The sequence below is a fragment of the Sparus aurata genome, chromosome 16 (assembly GCF_900880675.1).
Source record: "Sparus aurata chromosome 16, fSpaAur1.1, whole genome shotgun sequence".
NCBI classification, from domain to species: Eukaryota; Metazoa; Chordata; class Actinopteri; order Spariformes; family Sparidae; genus Sparus; species Sparus aurata.
This window is the reverse complement of record NC_044202.1, coordinates 13701621-13727014: the sequence shown is the minus strand read 5'-3', so window position 1 is coordinate 13727014 and position 25394 is coordinate 13701621. Positions and strand designations below refer to the sequence as shown.

The 25394-nt window shown below is 41.2% G+C and overlaps 2 protein-coding genes and 1 long non-coding RNA gene across 5 annotated transcripts; 2 read left to right on the top strand and 1 right to left on the bottom strand.

The window, feature by feature from the left end:
• Positions 1-449: 449 nt before the first annotated feature.
• Positions 450-17229, bottom strand: aspg (asparaginase homolog (S. cerevisiae)). 3 transcript variants are annotated; one of them, XM_030443498.1, is made up of 18 exons: positions 16623-17229; positions 13946-14072; positions 12966-13001; positions 10669-10780; positions 10448-10573; positions 10286-10369; positions 9609-9735; positions 9412-9524; positions 8039-8224; positions 7842-7955; positions 7624-7743; positions 7432-7527; positions 6233-6396; positions 4813-4899; positions 3939-4038; positions 3778-3843; positions 3596-3646; positions 450-1624 (listed from the first exon to the last, which is right to left on the bottom strand). In XM_030443498.1, the coding sequence occupies exons 1-18, from the start codon at positions 16861-16863 to the stop codon at positions 1583-1585; spliced, it is 1992 nt and encodes a 663-aa protein (XP_030299358.1). In that variant the 5' UTR covers positions 16864-17229; the 3' UTR covers positions 450-1582. The 3 variants fall into 3 exon arrangements, with proteins under 3 accessions (XP_030299358.1, XP_030299360.1, XP_030299359.1); XM_030443500.1 differs by lacking the exon at positions 3596-3646; XM_030443499.1 differs by lacking the exon at positions 12966-13001 and having other exon boundaries at positions 16623-16863.
• A 6-nt stretch (positions 17230-17235) lies between these two features.
• Positions 17236-19283, top strand: LOC115597516 (uncharacterized). The gene is made up of 2 exons (XR_003987114.1): positions 17236-17462; positions 18793-19283. It is a non-coding gene; the product is annotated as an uncharacterized LOC115597516 (long non-coding RNA).
• Positions 19284-21063: 1780 nt separating this feature from the next.
• Positions 21064-23685, top strand: arf6b (ADP-ribosylation factor 6b). Its single transcript, XM_030443501.1, has 2 exons — positions 21064-21212; positions 21458-23685. Exon 2 carries the CDS (start codon positions 22133-22135, stop codon positions 22658-22660), a length of 528 nt encoding a protein of 175 aa, XP_030299361.1. The 5' UTR covers positions 21064-21212; positions 21458-22132; the 3' UTR covers positions 22661-23685.
• The last annotated feature ends 1709 nt before the right edge of the window (positions 23686-25394 follow it).

Genomic DNA, 25394 nt, shown 5'->3' with positions numbered 1-25394 from the left:
TTCCACCAGCAAGGAGCACGACAGGGCAGCCGCCCTCGAGACAGAGATAGCAAATACCAGCCAATGCAGGCTAAGAAGTCACATGGACGTATGGGGTTTTAATGTCACCCAACCTTTGTGTCATTTCTGGTGAATTTACCCTGCAGTCAGTACAAAAAAAGGTGTTGGATAACCTTCACATTAAAAGTTTGATGTATTCCTCCTCGAGGCCTGCTGCTGCAGTCACAATCCAATTATTATTCTGAACACATTTCTTGAGAGAACACAAAGGAACCGTGCTCACTAAGAGAAATGACCTCCACCAATTGGCTGGATGTGCACTAATTCATACAGAGAACCATGTCAAATGGGAAATTGCTCGTGAATCTTCAGCCAGGAGGAGCACGGGCACGGTTTCAATGTGAGTTTCAGGGTTCGGTTCGACACAGAAGCAATCACTGGAGACAGTGTGTTGAAACAAAAGATTTATTTCTGTTGCTTGAGAAGGGCCCATCACACGCATACACACAGACACATACGCACACACACACACACACACCCTTTTCTTTACATTTTTTTGAATACAACAAAGACAGTACAGACATTAACACAAACAGGACCACACATTTCAAGTTGTCTCAAAGTCGATTGCACTTTAAAGTCACGTGTCATCACAGAAGATTCCATCATAGATAACGTTAAAGTATACACAAGTGACCTGTTTGTTTTAAAAAGTAAATCATGTCGAACAACATTTAACAGCATGTGCACATAATTGTCATTTGTTCTGCCGAGGATACAACAGAAACTGCAGCTTTATCTCCGTTTCCATTTGAAAAGGGGAGATGAGTGACTCTTCCAGCTCGACAATCAGCGAGTGGAACAGGCTGGATGAGTCTGAAGGGCGACTGCAGGTTTTTGTTGTACCTGTTTAAGCAGACGGAAATGAAAAACCTCCACTTCAGGGGCAGAGGCATACGTGGACTAGTGCTACAATTCGACAGGATGCATGACTTGATGAATTTACAGACTCTCATTGTAAAAATAAGCATAAAAATAGAGATCACCCTGTAGTTCCAGATATCGCTGATATATTGCTTTAGCAAGAGACAACAGTACTTTATAAAGTAATGTCACAGCAGTAGTCAGAGTTCTTTAACTCTTTTGGTAAGTTATAAAATAAAGATTTAACCACAGTCATCCACTGTTGAAGGTTTCAGCATTCTTAGTTAAAACAGCTCAGGTTCAGCCTGAATTCCCTGATTACACGTGTATGTTCTACATACTTGGTGATAAAAGCACTGGATTCAAATATTCAGGATGATAACGTTCCCTCAAACATGTACTTCTGTACAACAATCAAAAATATACGTACACATAGTGTTTTTTTAAGCACTGCGCATTCAAATCAGAGGCTACACAACGTTGTGCTGTTAGTGGGTTTGGAGGGAAAGACTGCAGGCATTGATGGCTGTAAATGCTACACAGATATACGTATTCAAAGCGAGAGTGACTGTGAGATTCAGCAGGACGGTGGATGCCGTGTAGAGGACGATTTAAGGGTGAACTGGACGCAAACTGAGGACGGTTTCTGTTGGTCGGCTCACACTGCTTCAGGACAGGCGGTGAACTCAATCACTCCACTCTGCAGGACCGAGACAAAGACAGACAGGATTAGTACGGAGCATTGGAGAGGTGAGAGACGTTTCGGTGCTCTTGACTAGAAGTGTGCACACACAATCACAAACACACGGGTACACATGCCGGTCAGCCTTGTTTAAAGCAGGCTGCACAGGTTTAGCAGTTCAGGGCATTTGAACTAAAGGTAAAAAGGTCTGAGGCAAGTTTAGCTCCTACGGTGACAGCTAAGCCCTAGTTTTGTTTTGGATTTTTATATTTATAGAATACGTTAATAAAACGGAGACAAATTAGGAAATCCTCACATTTGAAAAGCTGGAACCAGTGCAGCACATGTTGCTTTGACTTTGATTTGATCGAATTGCTCAGACAAACAATCAATTTATCACATTAAGTCCACTATAGACCTTTAAAAAACTTTTTTAGAAACTCCTTTTTAGAAACGTACTAATGAACAACCAGATTACCAGCTTTTCTCATACGTCCACCTTTTGAAATCTCTTTTAATTCATTTGGCTGCACTCTCCAGCAGAGGCCTTTGTGTGTGGCGTCGGGTGTTCTCATGCTGTCTGCGCAGGTTTTTCTCCAGGTGTTGGGTGAATTGGCAGCTCTAGATTGCCTGTAGCTGTGAATGTGTTGTGTGTGTGTGTATATATATATATATATATACACATGGTATGTTTGCTATTGTTCCATCATAGAATGTAACACTGGCAAGGAGTGTGACTTGCTGTTTGCTCAGCGCATGCACTTCCAAAAACGTTGGGCAGGACAAAAATTGACAGATCGATAGATAATAGGCACAAGATGACATACACAAAGATAAAGGGGAGCCAAAGCAGCCATGAGAGAGAGGATCTCAGAGACAGATCGCAAGCATGCCCCACCCATCACGGAGGGGAAAACCACTCATCACTTTCCATTGATTTTGTGTTGCGTGAAGGTGGCTCATACACTTTAATTCATCTGTGTTTGTTTGTAAAAGGTATTATTTTTTGCATGTGGTGTGTTCAGGAGGTCTTCCAAATTTAGAAACAAATCATTTTGTGATGATATTGCTTTGCTGTAATTTGTTTAACTCACTCAAGTCATTTGCCAACTTACAGAGCAATGAGTTAGATTACAGATTTCTTTTTTGTTGCAACGAGAAACGCGTTAGTTTTGCAATTCTGATCTCCAATCTAGTGTAATTTTCAAATAAATAATCCATCCCTGTTCCTTTGGCGTCCACAAAGTACAAAAAAAAAAGAAAATCTCAGATGCCTTTGCACCAAAAAAGAATACACAATATATTAAGTTGCTGGGCTATGCGCACACCTGGTGACAATAGATTTTATGATTTGTAATCAAAATTAACGATTGATGAAGAGCTGTTAAATGCATAGAGTCTCTGTCATCCTGCAGAGTTAAAGGGGGTTTTCAGTTTCAATAAACAAAAGTACCCTAGAGTCACTTTTCCCAGCGGGTAACCCTGTCACGTAATGAATTACTTTTAAATAGCAGTAATCAGCAGTAAGTTGTGTTCTAAAGTACCGCTACTCAACAATGGCTATTGGTGAATTTGCTAGCTTGATTGTAACGTCGTACAAAATCCGCGTGGTATAATTTGCTATCCAAATGTTTGCAAAATTATTTCTTTCTACATTTAACCAACTTCTGGAGCTTAAAACCACAACGCTGGCCATGAGAGACCTCCTATGAATCTGTAGTTAACAGAATAAATGGCTGGCTGAAGCCAAAAAGTGACAGTTGTGCCTGATTCATCACACATCACAATAAGAGAATGAGTACACCACAGCTAGGAAATGAAATGTGTACATTTTTACAGACATTTTGGTCGGTTTCATATTGTGGTGCTAACTGTTTTCCCTCCTGGTGGCCGTGGTTTTCAGAGTGTGACATGTTGCGCTCTGTCTCTATGGCCAATATGGGACAAGCACAGAAACTAGGAGACACACATTCACCAAATCTCATTTACCTCATCATCATCATCATATTCATCATACTCATTAAAGTCACCAAATACTGTCTGAAATTAAACAAGACAAACATGTCATTGAGAGGAAATTATAAACAGAGAATTAAACAAAAGCATATTGAATTAATCTGTTTGACATGAAAGAATGAGATACATGCAGCAGCTAGAAGAGATCAAATCACCTTGGATTTAGTGCTCATGAGTTGGACTAAAAAGGCCACCACATCTTTTTTGCCAACAGCCTTGGCCTGTGAAGAAGGACATGGGTCAAACAACAGGAAGTGGTTTTATTTTATGGACTCATAAGTGTTTTTCAAGTGGAACCCGACTCTCTAGAACGCACCACTTGAATGGCCGTCTGTCCGTCATAGCCTGGTTTACTCAGATCTGCTCCGGCGACGTTCCAGATTTCCAGGCCCTCCAGGTCACCGCTGGCTGCCAGGCTGACACACAGGATTTGACAGTTATTATTACTGCAAAGATCTCTATTTACCAAAATCAGTACAGAGTGCCACAGGGATGATGTACTGTTTCAGGACTACCAGGAAGTTAGCAATGCCTTGGGCCCCCTCTACAATATAAGGTGTATGGGAGTATTTTTTTAAATTGGATTTTGGATTATTGCAGAAAACAAGATGACGTATTTTATGTCACAGATTAAAACATGAAAATCTTTTATTTCAGTCATCCAACCAAAAAACCCACTGACTTCAAAACGAGGGAAGCAAATTGCAAATATGCAACAGCATCGTCTGGTTTTAGGACTCATTCCTGCAGCACTGTTATTGATACATTAAACAGACACAATGGGAGAAGGTTGTTTTGAAAAGACCTCGCCAACACATTAAGAAAAAAAAGCCGGGCTTCATGACGCAGATGTTTTTTGCCTTACCATAATAGCAATCTGTCATTCTTATTGTACCTCAAGGCAGGTGTGTTTCTGAAACTGCAAATCGGAACCGTCTTGACAAAACCTGTTGAGTGTCTCGGGCAGATAACTAACAGGGGCCACAGAGTGTGTTGTATACCTGCCGACACCAGTGATGCAAAACAGATCTGAAGCTATGCTGCCAGGGGACATTCCTACGGTTTGTGTAACAGCGGGGCGACTGGTTGTACCGGTGTCAGCTATGCAGGATGGGTCACTGTGGATGGCTGTGAATTGGCGACAGTATATGTGCACGATTGTTTGAAGACATGCTTTTTGTGTGTCTCACCTGCACAGCTCTGTTCCTGCTTCCTCGAGCTTGTTTCTGGAGAAGTGGGCCCCAGTCTTTCTCAGCAGCTGCACAACATCCTTGTGCCTGAGTTAGTTAGAGGACATGCAATGAAGTCATATATCTATTACTGTTTATATCAGCTGACACTGTAATCATCAAAGGATCATTTGGATATAATGTTATTCTTAACATGTTAATTTAATGCCTTGGGTTCTAGACTTTCAAATGTGGACTATTAGTGACAGAGTCAGCGTGGCAGCGACTGGAGTTTGGCATGTGAGAACACGTTCCTTATGCCCACAAAGAGTCACCCACGCAGGAGTCACCTGCAGTGACACCCGTGGTGACAGGCAGTTAACAACAAAACAAAAAGCCCTGAAATTGCCCTACACTGAGTTTACAAAAAAAAGGAACTAGGCTTGCTGAGCAATAAAGATTCAATTTGCGGTTTAATTGTTTAAAGGAATGCGGAGTTACAAGGAGAAGGACTTAGAAGACTTCCTGTCAAGCGTTTAGAAGCCAGTATCTCTCATCTGTGAAACTGGGAGCAGGTTGGTAAGACTGGTTTAGAGACACTCCCCATATTTGCCGTTTAACCCTTCTCTGTAGGTTTCTGCCACTCCTTATAAGGGCATCCAACTGTAGCAATTAAGAAATGACGCATCACAGCAACTCCAGATGTATGACTAAGCGCCAGTTCATTAAATGCTTTTAGGAGGACATACAACTAAATCTAAATCTAATGTTGTGTTGCACCAATAACGAGGTAAAAAAAAAAATACATTAAGAGAGAGCAGAGCAAGCCCAGGTGTGTGGCATAGGAAGTGTTACAACAGGTGTAAGCGCCCCAATACGTCCCTCCGCCATGACAAAAGGAAACAGGTCCACACTTGCAGTGCCAACCGTTAAAATAGGACAACAGCCATTTGGCACGGCCTCCACACATACAACGTTTTCACCCTGAGGCTCAACATAAAAAACTGGAAACATTAAGCACGGGCTTCTCCCTCATAGACATTTAGAGCAATGTCAACGAATGACGAAAATTAAAAAATAAACAGCTATGGTAAAAATAAACACCGTCTGAACTGTCAGATGACAATTAGCCTAATTAGTTTATAATTATTGCCTGGCCTCTAAACTCCATTATGAGTTGCTCCATTGGTTTCAACCCCCCTCCGACAACCGCTGCACCCTTGCTGTCACTTAAGCAGAGCCAGATTCCCTACCTTGCAGCAGCTCATTTAATGAAGTCGCCTCTATAGCTGCTATTAACAACATGTTTTACCAGCAAACACTTAATGGTCGCTAATGGCCAAAAGGGGGACTTTAAGTGTTTGCAACTTCATAAATGGCCTTTTGCTTTAATAGGCAGAGAAAAAACAAACACATCAGCCCGTTATTGTTTGAGTCTTACCTGAAGCGTACAGCGTTGCACAGGGGTGTGTCCCCATAACGATCTTTAGCATAGACTGACGCTCCATTAATCAGTAAGTATTGCACCATATTCAGATGGCCCTCACAGGCGGCGATATGCAGGGGTGTCCGTCCGTCATAGTCGCCCAGACACAAATTACTCCCCTGTGATGAAAGAAAACATGCGTGTACTTCATCTCAAGGCTGTCAAAAGTATTGATAAATTTAAATCCAAGGCTGCAGGTTAATAGAAGAAAAAAAGTCATCCTATTATATGAGCTGAGGACCTTTTTTTTTTCTTTTTGCCTTGCTTTACCTGGAGCTTTAAGGATATGTCTGATGGGTAGAGACATTGTAATTTTTTTCTTACAGTCAGCACATCTGGAATAAAATAAAAGGACAAAAAGTATAACCTGATATAGTTTTTCCTCTGTGACATAGACTTCCGTTGTCATTCAAAAAACCCAGCAATGAGCCACACACTGGGTGACACGCGGGTTGACTACAATGACGCTACAGTGTCGGGCTGTTTCAGGAAATAACCAAGACTTTTAAATTAATCTTTATGTTTTCCACATGCTTTTAACAGAAATTACGGGAATGGAGTGCCACGGAAAGCATAGGGAAGTTGAGGGGTAGATTAACACATTGTTGGGATCTGTTTTTTTATGGGATGTTCTAATAGCAACAATAATATATATTAACACAAGCCTTTTTTGTAATGAAGAGTGCAATTTCTTGTCTTGTATTACTGTTCGGCAGCACTTGTAGAACAGAAGCAACAACCAAATAAAGGAGGAGTAGGGGGATAAATGAAAATTAGTACTTTAGATAAACCCCTGCTCACCAGTCAAGCCACATAAAAATATGTACATGTGACTCCCAAGCTCGTTCTAGGCCTGCCTTACCAGTCTCGCCTCATGTTTTGCTTGGCAGTGTGAATGACCCTGAGCATTTTTTTCTGTGGCAAACCACCAGTGGGAGAGGTTTACCCGGGGGCGTTGACCGCACAAAACAAACAGATAAGATGGTTCAAATGCTGTTTGGCTGGCATAAAGGTTAATCTCCGAGTTGTGTTTCAAGGGTCTCTGAAGGCTGATGCATCAGACATCTCACAGGTTTGGGAATAAAAGGGTTATTACATTATCAACAAACAATTTGACATACAGAACATGTGGAAGAGACCATAGGGTTCTTTACCATTTCCTTTAGGGCTTCTAAGGCCTCCACGTCTCCGATCTTGGCAGCAGCACATGCCAGTGGGGGGGTCAGGGCATCACGGATGGCTTCGAGCTCCTGCAGACACCACAGGTTTTTAGAAAAACTGCTACTTGTCTGAATGTATAATGACTGAAGCTCTTTTACTATTGTTAAACTTGAAGTGCCACTAACCTCCTTGCAGCTGATGCTCAGAGATTTGGCGATGACCTGGATGAAACGGCTGTCACTCAGATTCAGCTTGGCTCCTGCCAAGTCGGCACTCATCTCACCTCGGAGGTTCTGACTCATCATCTGGACAGAAGAACATATGCACCTGTGCTTCACTTTTTTGCTTATGATAATAAGTGAGTTCCTGTTACTCGATATCATTTTTGAATGCAGACACTAACCTTTTTCTTGGCAGCTATATCAAGGTCTTTCTTGGCCAGTACGTAGGACAGCTTTGACAGAGCCGCCTCTGGCGTCATGTCTCCACCTGCTATCAGCCCAGCATCCATCAACACCTGGGACAGTCAAAGGAATATGTGATTTGAATGATTCTTCAAAAATGTCACGTTCGATATTGACTTGTAGTTGACTAGCACACCTTGCCGGTGTTGTAAGACGCTGACACGGTCCCCCTCAGACACTGGGTGCAGTTTATGATGATGACACCAGAGTCAGTGGCCTTCTTCAGCTCTTCCAGCAGGTCAGGTCGGTTATCGGGGGCATTGCCACTACCATAGGTCTCCAGGACCACACCTTCCATGGGTGGCTGCAGGAAAGCCCTCACCTGGAGACAGATAAAATAAAGATTCACACTGCAAACTCTGAAAGATCATGGCCAACTAAACTGGCTGCTGAACCGTGCAGAATCAAATTGAGGAATTAGTATTCCATGTTATTTTCCTGCGGCATCTCTCCCTCCAATGCACGAGTCCATCCACTCTCCTAAAAGCCCATCTGGTGCCTTCTATGCAACCAGCATCTCAGTCACTGGTTGGCTGGCACCAGGAGGCCCTATACTACATCATTAGCCATGGCATATGACTAGAATGGCAGATGACTGAAATGGCAGGAAGGAGAGCAATTAATCTGAAGGTGTTAGCATGCATAAAGTCACTTGGCACGACCAAGGCAGTTACCGTAAAATGTGAGAAGAAGGTGACATTAAAAGTGCCAGGTTCAGTCAGTATTTTTTGATGCGATAAGCAGTTTTGACGAGAAATGTTTGACAGCAGATTACCAATGAAGCTCTAGTACAGCAGGGAGCACACGGGGGCCCTGTGCCTAATCAAAACTCTGCCTCGTAAAGGCACTTAAATGCTGTAAGGAAGTCTTGATAGCCGAGCTGGGCAGTAGGAGCAGATTGAGACAGTAAAGTCAGCTTCCCAGCATCCTCTGCAGGGGAGGGGGGGGCGGCTAAATGTTACAGTATCTACGCCAATCCTCCCTTTTTTACAGGGTGATTGGTCATGGCCCATAACTCCCTCTCATCTTTCTCTGGGCTGAGCTTTGATGGCAGTTTACATGAGCGCGAAGGTAACCGACGACGGGTGATAGCACAATTAAATTAAAGTTAACTATATTTTACTGCAGTTCGACAGAACTACAGATTGGAGCAGTCATTTACCTCTGAAGAACATATTTTTAATTACATTTTAATACATTGAGAGGGCAAACATTTTCGGCATGCTGGTTAAACTTTAAGTATTTTCTGCCTTCATCATTTGACTAAATACAATCTGGTGTTGATTTGAAATTGTGCAATTACCCAAAAATAATGGAATGACATCAGATTGCACTTGTGAGGCAAAGTGTTCCTTTTTTTTCCTAAGATCATGTAACTAATTATATTCAAAACCACGAACACTTTTGATGTATCATTCAAATATTTTAACTATGTACTCATGTGTAACATGACTGTGAAAGAGACAGAATAAAACGTCTGTGGTCCGGTTCAGGGGCTGAACAACTCACAGTAGCAGCAGTGATTCCTGGGAAAAGCCGAAGCAGGCCCACATTCCTGTTCAGCTCGGTGCTGACTTGAAACTTTGCTGTGGTGTTTGCCCTCCACACTGTATCCCAGTTGACTGAAAAGGAAAAGATGGAGAGACAGATTTAAAGAAGGACTCTTCTCAAGAATAGTCACAAAAACACTAACAGCACTGATTTACTTGTAATATCCACTTCAGCGATGGCCAGAGGAGCCAAGTTAGGAGAGTTGAAGGCATTGAAACTCCCCGTATCCACCTTGGTCACACGATTCCCTCTGTAGAGTTTGTTATAGAAATACAGGCACACCTGAACAGAGACAAAGATTTAACATATAAATAGAAACATGTGTACATAAGTCAAAAGACGTTTGTCAAAACTGATTATCAAATGGAAAATCAGGCCGTTTTTGTACAATGATTAAATACAAAGGACACAACTGTCGTGTCTGCACTTTGGGTATAAATTGATAGATAACACATTGTTCTACCTGTTCTGTGATCATTGTGTGGTATTGCGAAACACTGTCGTTAGCGAGCAATCTCATCAGACAAGTTGCCTTTGTTACCTCCTGACGCCCGTCTTTGCAGGACATGCCACATTTTCTCCACGCATTACGAATATATGGGTTTAAAATATTATCAGATTATTTTCATTGGTTCATTTAGAATTCATTTCATTTTTCATTTATCCACTTCACACATAAAATCTTAAAGCCACAACTGGTGGTCAGCTACAGCCTCAATTTCTACTCAGCCCCTGACCCTGATTTTTCCTTCTTTAAAGCTGCCAAATGTAATTTCTCTTATCACCTTATACCAAAGAGAGCAGAATGTATTTCCCATCTCCATTTCCTCACCTCAGGAATCACAAACTGGCCCGCAATCAGCAGCGCCCCCAGCAAGTTGTCTCTGCCATCATTCCTCATCTCATAGATGGGCACCTGAAGGAAGAGAGTAAATTACTTCTAAAGCATTTTGGTCGTTTTGTTTGTCAGACCCCTGAGGACAGCGGCTCTTACCTGTGAGCCGGTGAGAATGATGGGTTTGCCCAAATGTTCACACATGAAGGACAGGGCAGAGGCCGTGTAAGCCATAGTGTCTGTGCCGTGCAGGATCACAAAACCATCAAAGTTTTCATAGTTTTTCTAGAGACAGACAAGAAAAAAGGTTCATCAGAATGGCAGAATCAAATAAAATGTTCCCCAACATATTATATCAACATAGATCCAGCAGCAAGTACCTCAATGTCCTTTCCAATTCTACCCCAGTCTTCTGTAGTCATATTGGAGGAGTCCAGCAAAGGGTTGTACTCTATTACAGTATATATTATCCTCTTATTGTCTTTGCTTAGCCTGGAAGAGAGAGGGAGAGGTTTATCTATGAGATTCTATCATTATATACACAGGTTAATTATCATATCTACAGAAACCAAAGCAGAACAAAAGCAGCCCAAAGTGAATCAGTGGTTTTAGTCTTTATTAGTTCACTCCAAAACTAATTAAGGACACACGGTTAAACAAATGATTACCATCTTCACAGATGAGTGTTAGTCTTCATTGTGCTCACTTAACAAAGTTCTGGTTAAGTGTGAAAAGTGAGTTTAAAGAAGGGTAGGGGAATGCTAAAACTGAGCTGACTTTATGAAGCGAGGCAAAGTCTATTTAGCCGGGCCTTCTGTCTCGGCAGCAGGGTGCCAGAACCTGTTTCAGACAAACGGAGAGGTTTAAAGCGTAGAAGGGAGGGGCATGGCAGGCGTACAGCAAGTGCTACACTTTCAAATGTGCCATTTTCCCTTTCCACTGTCAAATCCTAATGTTCTGTGGCGCTTTATCACTGTGTATTGTAAATACAGGCAAAGCTGAGGGGAATTCAGGTGGCTGATTATATATAACTTGACGGTTATTTGATGAGACATTCCAGGCTAGAGTAAAAAAAAAAACCTGTGTTTCTTTTTCATTTAAAAACAAGCCTTGCATGAATTTATGTCGCCTCCGAGTGGAGTTTAACTTCCATGGCCCCACCTGAGACTGGCCAAACAGCCATGGAAAGATTTTCTTTCTTAATCTCCCTTTTAAAGAGACAGGGTGGGACATCCCCCACATTACCATGGGGCAGCCTTATAACACGGAGATAGGAGCTGAATGGAACAGCAGGGGGACGAGCAAGCAAGCCCCAGTCCACCCAACCAGGGGTCCTGCACACATTCTTCTAATTGGCCCCAAGTCCACACGCGACCCTTAAACATATGTTGTTGATAATCTTAAAGCCAAAGTGCCACAAGGAAACACTATTCAAATCACCAATTATTCATCTTTCTGGCAATGTACCCTAAGGTGGAGCAAAGCTACACATTAGCATACCGGTGCTAAGATGCCTCATAGCTTAAGAATAATGAATATCTTTAAGTGTGTGTGTGTGTGTGTGTGTGTGTGTGTGTGTGTGTGTGTGTGTGTCTGTATGTGTACGTGTAAGTGTTGGAGGTGGGGCGCGAATGGCCTTGTGGCACTGCCTCTCGTCACCCCATGAATAAAGCTTTTCAATAAATCAATAAACTAATTCCCTCCTTCAGCATAGGCTGGGCATACCATCAACAGTATGCCCATTAGACTTGCGTATGAGTCCACTTCAGGTGATTTTAACGCTACACAAGCGAAAGGATGAGCAAATATTAAAATGTAAACCTACAAAAAATATTAGTAAATTCAACAAGAACATGCTCAGATATTCATATAAAAAATGCAGTTGAATATCATGTTAGCAAAGGCTACATTATCGTCTCTGTCATTTTATGTAGTTCTCATCATGTTCAAGTGTTGCATTTTTTTATGCAGTATGAACAAGAAAACAAACTGGTTTGCGGCTGCAGATTTCTAAAAGAAAAAAATGGCTGAAATAAAATGCAGCAAGTACTCGACATATCAGCAAAGTTCAGAGCTGCGAGCCCGACCTCCAATGCTCCTGTGCTTTTGGAGAGTAATGGGGTCTTTTTGGGGGGTAAAATAATGTCCCCTGAATTTAATTTATATCCCGTCTCCCTGCAGTTTAAACGCACTGAGTTTCTCCAAAGGCACCCAGTCCTTAGTGAAGGTTCCTTGGGTGGAAACGTGGGTAATTAAGACCCCACAGAGACTGCTGATCAGCTGGGAGGCCAGTCGCGAGCTCTGCTCTTACCGCTCCACAGCACATGCACAAGACAATATGGATCAAACATGCGGTAGGGTAGGTTAGCCTTGCTGTTCCTAGCAGGCCGTAAGCAGCTACTCACAAACTAAACCTCCAAGAAACAGCAGGTTATCCCAGCTGGGATACAAATTAAATCGGCTATCTAGTTGATGACAGAGGTGACATTAGCAGGCAATACACAGCTCCATGCTCCTGTGTCCTCCCTGGTATTTTCTCCTATTGCCAAAAGGCCACGTCGGCATGCACTTCCTGTCATGCAAGCACACCCTAACATTCGGTCTCTAGGACAGCAGAGTAATTATAATACTCTCAAGCTCACTGCAAGCACACACAACACTAGAACTGCAACAGCACCCATGATGTAGATTCTCAGAATGATGTGTTATTTTCCTGTTAAAGCAACAAAAGGAATGTGGGGTTATTAAAACAATTACTAGGAGGAGTGGGAGTTGTTTCCATTTAGTTTGTGCCTCTTATAGTATGATATTATATGAAGACCACGACACAAATTGTACTCAGAGTAATAAAGATGTAGTGATGATTATAAAGGTGAAGATTTAATTTGTTTAAACATGATTTAGCTTATACAACCAACTGTTTTTGCAAAATATCTGACAAGCCTATGTATTATTAGTAGAACTGATATGATTCAGGCCTGGGTTAGCTTTCTAAGACAATAACCTTACTTTAGATTAAGTGGTACATATTCTCACTATGAGGACAGGTGGTCCTTTAAGCCGAATATGGGATATAATAGGCTTTCTTAAGAATATTTGATTATTTATTAACAATAATTGTTTCATTATAAATGCAGTGATTTAAAAAGTCAACACTTTCTGCATCTGTGATCCCTACTAGTGCAAACTAGTAAATGTGTTTAAATGGAATAGTTTTTTAAGCTGACTTGAAACAATTATATGTTTTTTAAACATCTATAGAATAAGTATATTGTTCCCTTTGAAACTTTGCTTTAAACAAAACCTAAACAGCTATTACAACAGACTAGGGCTGCAACCACAAGTTATTTTCATTATCAATCAATAAAAGCTATCCATAAATCTTTCATTTCGCTGAACCTGGTTTAAAAGTGTCAGAAAATGGTGAGAAATGTCCCTCAGTGTTTCTTTCCTAAAGCCTCAGATGAACCTCTCAGGAAAAGCAGTAAATAAACTAGAAAATAATAACATTTAGGAGGCAGGAATCAGAGGAGTTTGACTCTTTACACTCACACTAAACAAGATCATGCAAATATGAGGAGCAGAAAAGAAAAAGAATCTTATTGTCGTATTCCTTATCAAAGTTGAAGCTGTATGAGGAATTCTGGGAGCACTTACGGCAGGACCAGGGTGTTGTCAGACCCGTAGTAGTTATACAGGCAGGTCTGCTGGGCATACAGCTCATCGTGGATGATGGGCAACTTGCGCAGGCTCTGCACAAACGCATTGGCTTTTGGGGCAAGCACTGTAGATTATACAGTAGAAATAGGAAAAGTGGTTATTGCATTATTTCATAGATTTCCCTTGGTGGAATACCTGTGAACCAGCAACAATTTGGGAGAAAAGTACAGTCAACACCACACAGCAGTCTCATACTGAACCCTAGTGGTAGATGTAGGACATTGCATCATTGCAGAGGCTGAAAAGGATGCCAGTCTTACACACATTAAGTTAGGAAGTTTCAGGCCATTGAACTGAGTACATTTATAAAGTCTTTACGCAAAAGTGAAGACCTTTGTTTGGGATGATGAATTTCTAGAAAAAATGTCCTCACATATGAAGACAGACAGAATGGAGAGAAAAGACTGTCATGGTCAATCACGACCAGCGCACACAAAGTAAACATATGCCATTAGGTCCAAGGTGGACTCAGGTCATGTTCCAGTCACCTCAGTCATTTCCATATGCCACGACAAACAGTGGCCACAATATTTAACTAGGGACTGACGTTGTTGAACTGGCAGATCGATATCCTGTATGATCCCAGTGTCTTCAAAGTCCGTGTAAAGCGGCAAAAAAATTGTGTTATGAGTTTGTCACACCAAAGAAACATGTATCATTGACCACTGAGCCAAATTTGAAAGATTAAAAAAATTGTTAAGTATATAAAATTAGGTCTCTAAATCATGGAAAAACAAGCACTTAGCACATAGTAACAGTGAGAGACGTCATGATATGTGTGGGCTACACATCCACATCAGCATACTTGTCAAAGCTCCAGTCCGGAGTTAGAGAAAAGCCTGCAATTATGATAAGATTTGATTACACAGCACTGTCAAAGCAATGCTGCCTTATAAGGTGAGTAAACACCACAGAGTACACAAGAGGGAGCCTTTTACCACAGGAGGTGAAATATTGATGGATGGCCCTGGAGAAGTGTTGTTCTGGCTTAAACCCAGTGATGGAATGGAACTGAGTACATTCACTCAAGTATTGAACTTAAACACAATTTTGATGTACTTGTACCCAATTTGATAAGTTAGGTTACCAGTTATTTTACAATTTGGATGCTGCATCACAGCCAAAGTAGGTGCATTTTTTAAATCATTTTATTGTCAATATACTAAATATTTACACTGAGATCGTTTATAGAACACGGCCATGGAGGAGCAAAATAACAGCAGGTCTGCCTGCCAAAAAACATTGCCAAATGCCCAAATTTTATCTTAGAGCTTCAGGAAGCATCCCCCCCCCCATAGATTGGTTATCTGTTTAACAACATAACAATGGGCTGATGATTGAGAGGGCACACATTTGCGGCATGCTGGTTAAACTTCAAGTATTTCCTGCCTTCATCATTTGACTAAATACAATCTGGCGTTGATTTGAAATTGTTCAATTACCCAAAAATAATGAAATGACATCAGATTGCACTTGATAGACAAAGTGTTCCTTTTTTCTCTAAGATCATGTAACTAATTATAATCAAAACCACCAACACTTTTGATGTATCATTCAAATATTTTAACTATTTGCTCATGTGTAACATGACTGTGACAGAGTCATGCACTAGGAGGTAAAATAGGTCAGAGATACTAAATCTGCTAACATAGATAGATTCAAGCTCTCCATACGAGTTTTACGCAAACAGCTAGCTTTGCCTTGGCTTGATTCGTCAGACATGTGTTCTGTAGAAATATCTACAGTAGCTTTGAATATCTAGGTTGCAGAGACGGCAGAGCTGTCTTCACTATCCTTACCCAGGATACGTATGACCTCCTGTTGTATGGAGACAGAATGACCTGGGAGAATCGTAGTTTTCTCCCACAGTATGTATGTAGTAAGTAGCAGAGAACGAAAACACTCAAGTAATGTACAAGTCCCTCTAAATTGTACTTAGCATATGTACTTAGTTACATTCTATCACTCTGTATAACTGACTCTTAAATTGTGCTTTTGATACTGAAGTACATTTAATATCAGATACCTTTACACAATCACTTTTCAGATGGGCAACTTTCCCTTTTACTTTGGTGAACTGGTAACTATTAGTGTGGCTTATGGGTACTTTGTGTAACACTGCTTTTAGCTGAAGCTGTCGGGACCTTTGAATGTCAACGAAGTTCACTCCAATGCTCCATGCACACTGCCTTCAAGTCAACATCTAGTTTAGTTATTCATTGAAAGAACCTGGGGTGCTGCTCCAGCTGCTGCTGTTTTTCAGCATGGCATCTCTCTCACAGATTTACCAACTGTCATTCATTTAGCTGGCCATGCTGATGTAATGATTCATTTTTCCATTTAAAACTAGCTGTCACGCGAGGGCGCTTTGTGGACACCAGTGTTGCTCCACGGAGCTAACAGACCTATAACGTTATATCTCCCAGCATGGTCTGTGTTGTTAATCTGCCTGCAGGACTATTTTAGGACGCGCCTGCTGTCGTCACGTGGGGCTTACTCCGTGCCTAATGGTAACACGAGAACAACACGACGTCTATCGACACGCTACCTGCTGTCCACTCAGGCTGCTAACACCAAAAACAACGGTACAGTGCGTGCAGTTAACCGCAGCTACCGTTGTCATGAAGTGTCATCCCGATGGTCCCTCCGGTGTTGATGACGAGGACTCGCGCCTCCGCGGCCGCGGGGGAGACCAGCGGCTCGATAAGGTCCAGCGAGTTGCAGCTCGACAACTTTCTCATGCGGGTCGGGTGCAGCTGAATGCTTCGCGGAGGACCGACATCATTCCCTTCTGCCAGGTCCAACTGTGGCTGTGACAAAGCCCGAGCGAGCGGCGTGAGGTTATAGTCCGCCATGATGACTTGAGAGGTGGTGATGATGATCGGAGCCGCTACTGCCACTTTAAAGAGCGCTTCTTCTTCTTCTTCTTCTTCTTCTTCTTCTTCTTCGTTTTCTCCTCCTTCCCCCTCTTCTTCTTCTTCTTCTTCTTCTTCTTCTTCTTCTAAGTGTTCAAACCACGGTTGTCTTTGAGCACCCTGACACACGTGTTAAAATCAGAAAGGCTGCTTCTATTCCCAGCCATGTGCGGGAGGGAAAAAAACTGTCTCGAAATCAATCTTTTCAATGAACTATGTTTTTAATTCAGCCTGCATGACTCTTCCTCATGTAGGAGGACCCCTGTTGACAGCGTTGTCCTTCAGACGATGGTGGACAGTATCCTAGCTGACGTCACTGGTGTGGGCGCGGCCTGAAGTGCCGGATACAGTAAATTCCTCGGCACTGATGCAATAACACTGCTGAAATTGATACATCATAATGTATTTCAATAATATGCACTGCACTGAAATACTATGTATTTGCATGCAGCCGCCTTGGAGGCTGTGAAAAGGGCACTTTGTCGTTTTGGAGAAGAAATTCAAACTCAGACTGTTTTGATATTTACAACATTGATAAGGTAATTGTACAATTGTAGAAATATTTATTGTTTTCCATAACTGAATAAATAAGAAACTAAGGTCACCAGAGCGCTGGTTGAAGCTAGAAAGGTGGCAGGGTCCGCCACATGTAAACGGTGTTGTCCTTTAAGGTCGGTTTGTTTATTCGGTCATGAAAACGAGGACAGTTTGTTTACTTTGTTCGTTTAGGCATACAAACATCAGTAAATGAAGATCTTTCTCCTCTGGTTAAAATGACTTCCCCACACTGCACGGCTGTGAATCATCAAACCCAACTGCATGTGAAATAAGTGATAGTTCATACATTTAGCAACAATACGTTCTATAACAACAAGTGCACAATGTCCGTGTAAAGGCTGGTCCTCATAAAGTCTTTGTGCATGGTGTTTCATGCAGTCGTTTTTTTGTTGACATGTGGAAGCTCATCTTTGCATGTCTTAACTCTTCAAGCAAAGTGTCCTTAATTTGAAGAAAAGATGCTACACATTATCTCTAACACACTCAAAGTGAACAGAACTCTTAAATAATCTAATCCTACATTCAATGACCACGAGAAATAAAACACAGGCTTACTGTTATGCCCGATCTCTTGCAGTGTTAGTGTTTGATATAGTTTATAAATTCTGAATTTCTTATCCTATTTAAGGCATATTTGACCCACTGTCCCTTTGACCATTTTGTGAGAGTTATCTGCAATATTGTAGTATTATGTTACAATGCAAAGTTTAACTGTCAGCATTTCATATTGGTTAAAAAATATCAGCTATTAAATCAATTCTGCCTTCTTCTAGTTAACCTGATTTGACGTAGTTAAAGATATAACATTAGTTGATTACATAACATTATGGGATTTAACAAATGAGTCTGGTATGAATTTAAAAAAATGAAATGTGAAAGTTGTTTACTCTGTGTTCCACAATAAGAAATGGAAATTTACAGAAGTCTTTCACTTTGATATGACTCTACATTGTAAGGGAAAGTAAAAACTAAGAAAAAAAGAAAACAAACTAGCTGGGTTTGTTTGCATGATTCTTTTAATCATTGTAATTTATAGTTCTGAGTTCCAGCAACTTGTAATGCTCATTTATACCAAAGAATACGAATGGAGCATGTTACAGTGGCCTCTCTGTGTAAAAGGAACACTGAAAACGTTCTGCCAAACAGCAAACCTGCTCATCCAGTTCTAGGAGCATATTAATATCCAAATGCTCGGTTCAAATGAACTCATGAAGTCACAAGAAACCTGACAGACTGTGTGGCCACACTGTGCCATTAAGAAATCTTACTCTGAGGCTCTTCCACAAAATGTGCAATTTATTTTTTTTGCAGGGGAAGTCCCAAGAAACACCTGTACCACCATTTTCAACTGCTATCAAACTTTACAAAAAGATGTTGAAAGACAAGATAATATCCATCAACATTTTGACAACAAGAAACATAAAATCAAAACTGGAGCATCCAGAGCATGTGACAAAAAGAAGTTCTTATGTATTAATAACTCAACAAATGTGAAAAGCATGTCTCAGCATGTTTCACTGGGGGGAAAAATACCAAGCCTTGCTAGTGATTGACTGGTTTGATATATATAGGGCAATGACACAGAAGCACACACATTTGCGTGGTTTCTAGCAGTTTGGTGTTAATAGCACAACTGGTTTATTGTGGCTATTAGCACGTCTCAAATCAAGTCCACACTGAACACACCTGTCTGTTATGTGGCACCAAATGGCCGGAGTGGTTCGGTCAAATCAACTGAAATTGAAATAAGGTGCTGATAAGAACCACCCAATAAACATTCAGCTCAGACTGTATTAAAACTATTGGTAAATCAATGTTATTTTTTGCATTTCTGATGTCACTTGATCAGATGTGTTGGTAACTGGGTGACATACACCACGTTTAAATGTTTGACAACGTGGTATAACTTTATGATAATGGTACAAATCATAAAATTAATTGATATACGGACAAATATAGCTCAATTCCAGTCACATTCAACTTTATTTCAACCGGCGTATACTGCTCAGCCACTCTTTAAAGCAGGTCAGTATCTACTTGGTTTATTTTTTTTTTTATCAAATTGGTCATCGTAGAGATGCAAAAGTTTGCAAAAGTGTACATAAAAACAGTTAAATGTAAATGAAATCCAGCAAACTGTAATCAATTAATTACTATTCCAAGTGGTGTGAACTAATCACATGAATTCATAGTGACTTGATCATTTGTTAAAGGTGATCATCAGAAATTCAGGCATTAAATCATAATGAAGTATACAGTAGTTAAGTATGTTACTAATACCATAATTATAGCCTTGATTAGTTTGATGAGAAGACCATTTCCACGTTTAACTCTTCTCCTTTTCATAAGAAAATATTGTAGGCTACACACACCAGCTTCACCCAGTGCTTAAAATGCTGCAACATATTATCAAACTTTTAACAGTGAAAGTATTTGACCAAATGTTCATTAGTGTTTGCAGATAAAGTCTGATTGACATCCCTACCACTAACAGACACTGATGAAGCATGCAAAAAGGAGATGTATCGAATGACTGTACAGGAGACTGACAAACTCTGAACTGTGTGGGTGTGTACAGATTACGTGGAACAGAGCCAATGCAGTATGGCGTTTCACCAGTGCTTTTCCTGCTATGACAAGTCAGAATTTCTGCTGCACATGATGTCACTGATTGTAGATTGTCATGCATGTATTTATTAAGATTGCATCTGACATTATATTGAACTTGCTTTAAAAGACGTGCCCAGTGCACGTTATTTATAGCGTGCTTTCACCACACAAATCATAGCTTTCTTGAATAACCCTACTTTCATGTTATTACATGCCTGGGCACAGAAAATGTAGAAGAAGCCAAGGGCAGTTTCCATGTTGAAAAATCTTTATCTGCAACAGGTTTATTCACTGCTTGGGTCTGTAAAGACCACAGGGGGAGGCTAGGATTTGATATTTCGCAGCTTTAAGAACAGCCTGCATGATCTGATATGAAGATTGACTTATTTTGGAAGTCTTTTCTGCAACTGGTTCATGCTCATAGGCCTGTATGCATGTGAAATACTGTTGGTAATTCATTAGAGTTGATTTGTTGTGTTAGACATTTTCGTTTGGTCGATTTTTTTTAAATGAAAGTGTGATTTTCTGGATAGAAATAACAGTGAAATATTCAAAAAATAATGTGGCAGCCTAGTGCAGTAGCACCAAATAGATACAAGGGGGCGACATTACCATTTACAAAAACACTGTAGGGAGTCACTAATCAAATGGAAACATTAGATCAAGAAAATTGTAGTCATGCTTCGTATTTCCATTAATATGTAAATAAAAACGTGTGATCATACCAAAGAAACCTAAAAGGAAGTACTCGTGTCTTTAGTGGGCACAGTTCTGAAATTAAATATAAAATTATTATTAACATTCTGACAGTAATTACAGTTAATGCAAAAGGTTAACTAGAAATCAAATGGTGTAAAAAGAAGTAACGTCGCATTTTTATTTCATTTAGTTTGGGTATTTCATTGTTATTCCTACGAGGACGTGGTTGCCCCAGACAGTGAGAGCTGCACTGAGCAGCAGCAGCAGCAGCAGCAGAAGCAGCTTGAATGAAGTAGACGGGAGGAAGTGGCGGTTAATGCAGCTCCACACCTTTCCGGTGTAGCAGCACTGCGACCAGCTCGACTTAAAGGAGAAAGGCGAGAGCTGGGTGTATTTATCGAGACAGGAGGGGGAGAAAGGAGGTAAATTACTTGTTTTTCAATTAAACGTTCAGTTCAGAAGGATGTGAGCGAAGCATTTAGTCACAGTAGCGCGTATTTTTGTATTCAAATGTGAGCAGTTTGTAACAGCTAATCTAGTTAGCTCAAGGCTAGCTCTCAAGGCAACTAGCTAGCTGGTTGTTAGCTCGCTAGCATTCTTTTAGCAGCCATGAGCGGTAGCCTGCTAATTTGGCATGTCTGACCCTCCTCCTAAATCTCTTTTTCAGGGGGACAAGAAGTGGAGTTTAATGAGTGGATACATGCGCTGCTGAGTCACCGAGGGTTTTTTATTTCGAAGACGTCCCGCCCAGCACGGTGAAGTTACCCGGCGCGACGCTTGATGGACTAGCCGCAGAAAGCTGATTTTTCTCCTCCGGTAGCCGTGAAGAGAACAAGGGCGCACCCGATGAGGAGGACCGTCAGGCACAAACACCAGGAGGAATTTACAAGTACCGCGGTTTTTTCTGGGGCCTTGTGAGCACACCGTGTCGGCTCTCTGCAGCTTTTTAATCACCACGGCCTGGCTTTTGTCGCGCAGTTTCACGTTGATTTGGGCAACAGAATGAACGTCCTGCAACAGCTGCTGCCAAGTTCTTAGTGTTAACTGTGCCATGTTGTGTGCAGGCCCTGCAAACACTGTGATACTCTGAACAGCACTTCACAGGACGCACAGACTCGAGCAAAAAAAAAAAAAAGTCCACAAGTACTGTGTGTTAGGTTTTAACATGAGTGTGCATTTTTGACTTTTTTTCACCCCTCTCTTCATATGCTCATCACTGAGTCATGTGTTCACAAGTAAGCCCATGAACTGAAGTTATAGTCGCAGCGAATAATCATCAGCACTGTATCGGACATTTTTTTTTTCTCTGTAGGAACAAAATATTTATGCATAAGGGCTCAAGATGGGGAAAATGCTCTCAAAGATATTCGGCAACAAGGAGATGAGAATATTAATGCTCGGACTTGACGCTGCTGGAAAGACAACAATCCTTTACAAACTCAAACTCGGACAGTCTGTCACCACGATCCCCACAGTCGGCTTCAATGTGGAGACTGTCACCTACAAAAACGTCAAGTTCAACGTGTGGGATGTTGGAGGCCAAGATAAGATTCGCCCTCTGTGGCGACACTACTACACGGGCACCCAGGGGTTAATTTTCGTGGTTGATTGCGCGGACAGGGATCGCATCGACGAGGCGAGGCAGGAACTTCACCGCATCATCAATGACCGGGAGATGAGGGATGCCATCATCTTGATATTCGCCAATAAGCAAGACCTTCCGGACGCCATGAAGCCGCATGAGATCCAGGAGAAGCTCGGATTGACCCGCATCAGAGATAGGAATTGGTATGTTCAGCCCTCCTGTGCGACCACAGGTGATGGACTGTATGAGGGCTTGACATGGCTAACATCGAATTACAAATCTTAATGATTGAGTGCAGACTGTTTTAGGTCGAAACTATAATAACGTTGCAAGTAACAAAATAACTTCTCAAAATGAGTATGGTTAAGAAAAAAGTTGATTATCTCCCGTTTATTTTTAATACTACGTTTACCCCATGACTAATTTATCTTAAACTGGGTTTGCTGGCTTCAAGTTTTGCTTGTACTCTGTAGCAGGCCTGTATCACATTCATTATTTTGGGGCTTGCTTGATGAATATTGAATTAATTGGGCCTAATGCTAAAGCCACAGAGAACACCGTCTTTGCCTATTCTGTTCCCTATTTTATATTATTTTTCTAATGAAGCTGAAGTTTGTATCCTCATTCTTGGACTAAAGCTTGTTTCAAGGTTCTCCGGTCTCTGTTGCATTGGAACTTTTTTTTTTTCTTCTAAGGTGAGATCTTTACTTTCATGTAGCCTACAGTGAAGGACTTTGGCATTGTTTAAACACAGTACTGTGATGAAAAGTATTTCTTCTCAATGGTATTGACTGAAAATATTCACCATTGCTTACATTTCATTGTCATCAGAAAAAAACAGACATGTTTTGTTACCCTCCCAATCCCCTTATGTGGGCCATATAGTTTACTGATTGACCTTTTGTGTCGCGTCTTGATACCTAATTGTGCTGAATATTCAACAAATAGGCCTCCAGTAACTCTTTAAAACATGCTTGTCGGGATGCATCTTTAATTTTGGGTAACACGTAGTCAGTTGACTCAATCTTTCCAAAGGAATGTCATTCAGCTCTGAGCTCTCTCAATCTGATACCACAGTTGATTAGTCTCAGTATTGGGACATTATATGATAGCCTATATCTGTAGCATGAGTACGAAAGTACTGTAACCCTACATCAGAGTCCATCTGTCGTGCAGTCAGAGGGAGCTGTGTACCTGGTGAAATGTTGAAGACACCCTGCGGTGCAGCTCTTACTCCTCTTTTGACTGGGGGAACCATGTACAGAACAATGTCATTGTAATGTCTTATTAAAAAAGTGATTTTAAATCTGTTATGTCTGGTTTTTTGGAGTTTATTTCAAGGATTTAAAGGCAGCTTGTGTGATTAGGTCTGTAATATTAAGCCACTTTAAGTTTGGCAAAAGTCCAAAAGAGAAACTTTTACTTAAAAAGTAGCAGAGCTTCATAAATGAACACTGGTTCTAAAGGAAAAACAACTCTGGGAAAGTTCGAAGAATTCTCATAGTTCAAAGCAGAAGTCTGTATTTTTAATACTCTCCTGGGTTTTGGTGCCATGTGGCAGATTCTTCATAAAGGGTTTATGTCCACCCTCAGACTAAGTTGCTGGCCTCAGTTCACTTGCCAGTAAAATGGGAAAATGTACAAAACAGGAAGTCCGACTGCTGGTCTTTTTGGAGCAACAACAGAGCCACATGATAGTTTGCATGAGAGTCGGAGGGCCACCGGAGATATACAGCTGAATTGTGAATTCTTTTTGAATGTTGCGTGTTGGTCGTGAGCCATGGTTGAGTTGATGCTGAGCTGTCAGCTGTAACTTCCTGAGTTTGCTTTTGGTTGGGACTGGTATTAATACGTGACTCTCAGTTGTATTTATTCAGTGAGTACAAAGTCTGATACAGGGCTGGTGTTGAGAAATTCAAAGGCAACGTGTATAGGATAAAAACAAAAGAGTGAGTAAGACTGTTCTGTGCTTCTCGAGTGAAATGACAGTTTACCAGTAAGAGTGTATGAGTAACCTGTGAGGAGTTGCTATTGAAACCTTTAATGACACTTTTCAAGGCAAGAAGCCACCTGCCACTGTGTGTTTAACTCTTTCCACATAAGTATGAGCAGAGTGTTGTAACAATACAACCCTAGTCTGTGTGTATTCATATAGTCATGTGATCTCCATCTGATCTACATAGTTTCCAATGTGATGAAATGTTAATACCTGCTAGCAGGGACGGAAGATGAGGCTCTCATCCTTTGTAAATTTACCCTTTTCTACCCTGCCAAAATAATGACCTAATTTAATTCTTGCTGCGACTGAACCGTCATTTCTTCCACACTTGAGACTGTATAACTCCATCACATTTTAATTGCTAAAAGTACTCCTTTTAAAGTTGAATTTGTCAGTTCAGAGTCTGAGACAGACACCACTGAGGAGGAATGTTTCAAAAGCTGATTAACAAGAGTGTGTTTTCACTCCTGACAAAGACAGGATTGATTGTGACAAATGGTCTGACTGCTGTGTTTAGGGCTACAAAAGATTACTTAGTATTATTCTGTAGATTTTGAAGGATTTTTCCACTCGGCACACTGAAGGGCACTGTGTCTTTGCCAGTGTTGCACACATCCACATAAAAACTGGCACTATGGCAGCTGCTCAAGAAAGCACAGAGTTTGCGTTTTTTTTTTCTTTGCATTTACAAGAATAGGATGCACACTCCCTCTCGCAAGAACACAAGTAAAGTATTTGCAGCGTTCACTGACACTCGGCCACTGTATCCTTGGGCATCCACAGGCATTTGGCTGGTGGCATTTGCTGGGTGGAAAAAAGAAACTAACGCTTAGCAAGTTGCTGTGGAGGCCTCAGGATGTTTGCTTTAGCACCACAGAGGTTTCCGTCAGACAGGTCAGGTGACACAGATAGATATGACTCCACCGCTACAGAAGATGTTTCACACAACCCACACACCTCTTGCAGTTGTGATTTAAACGCTCCAGCAAAAGAATAAAAAGGATCAATAACTGAAATTAT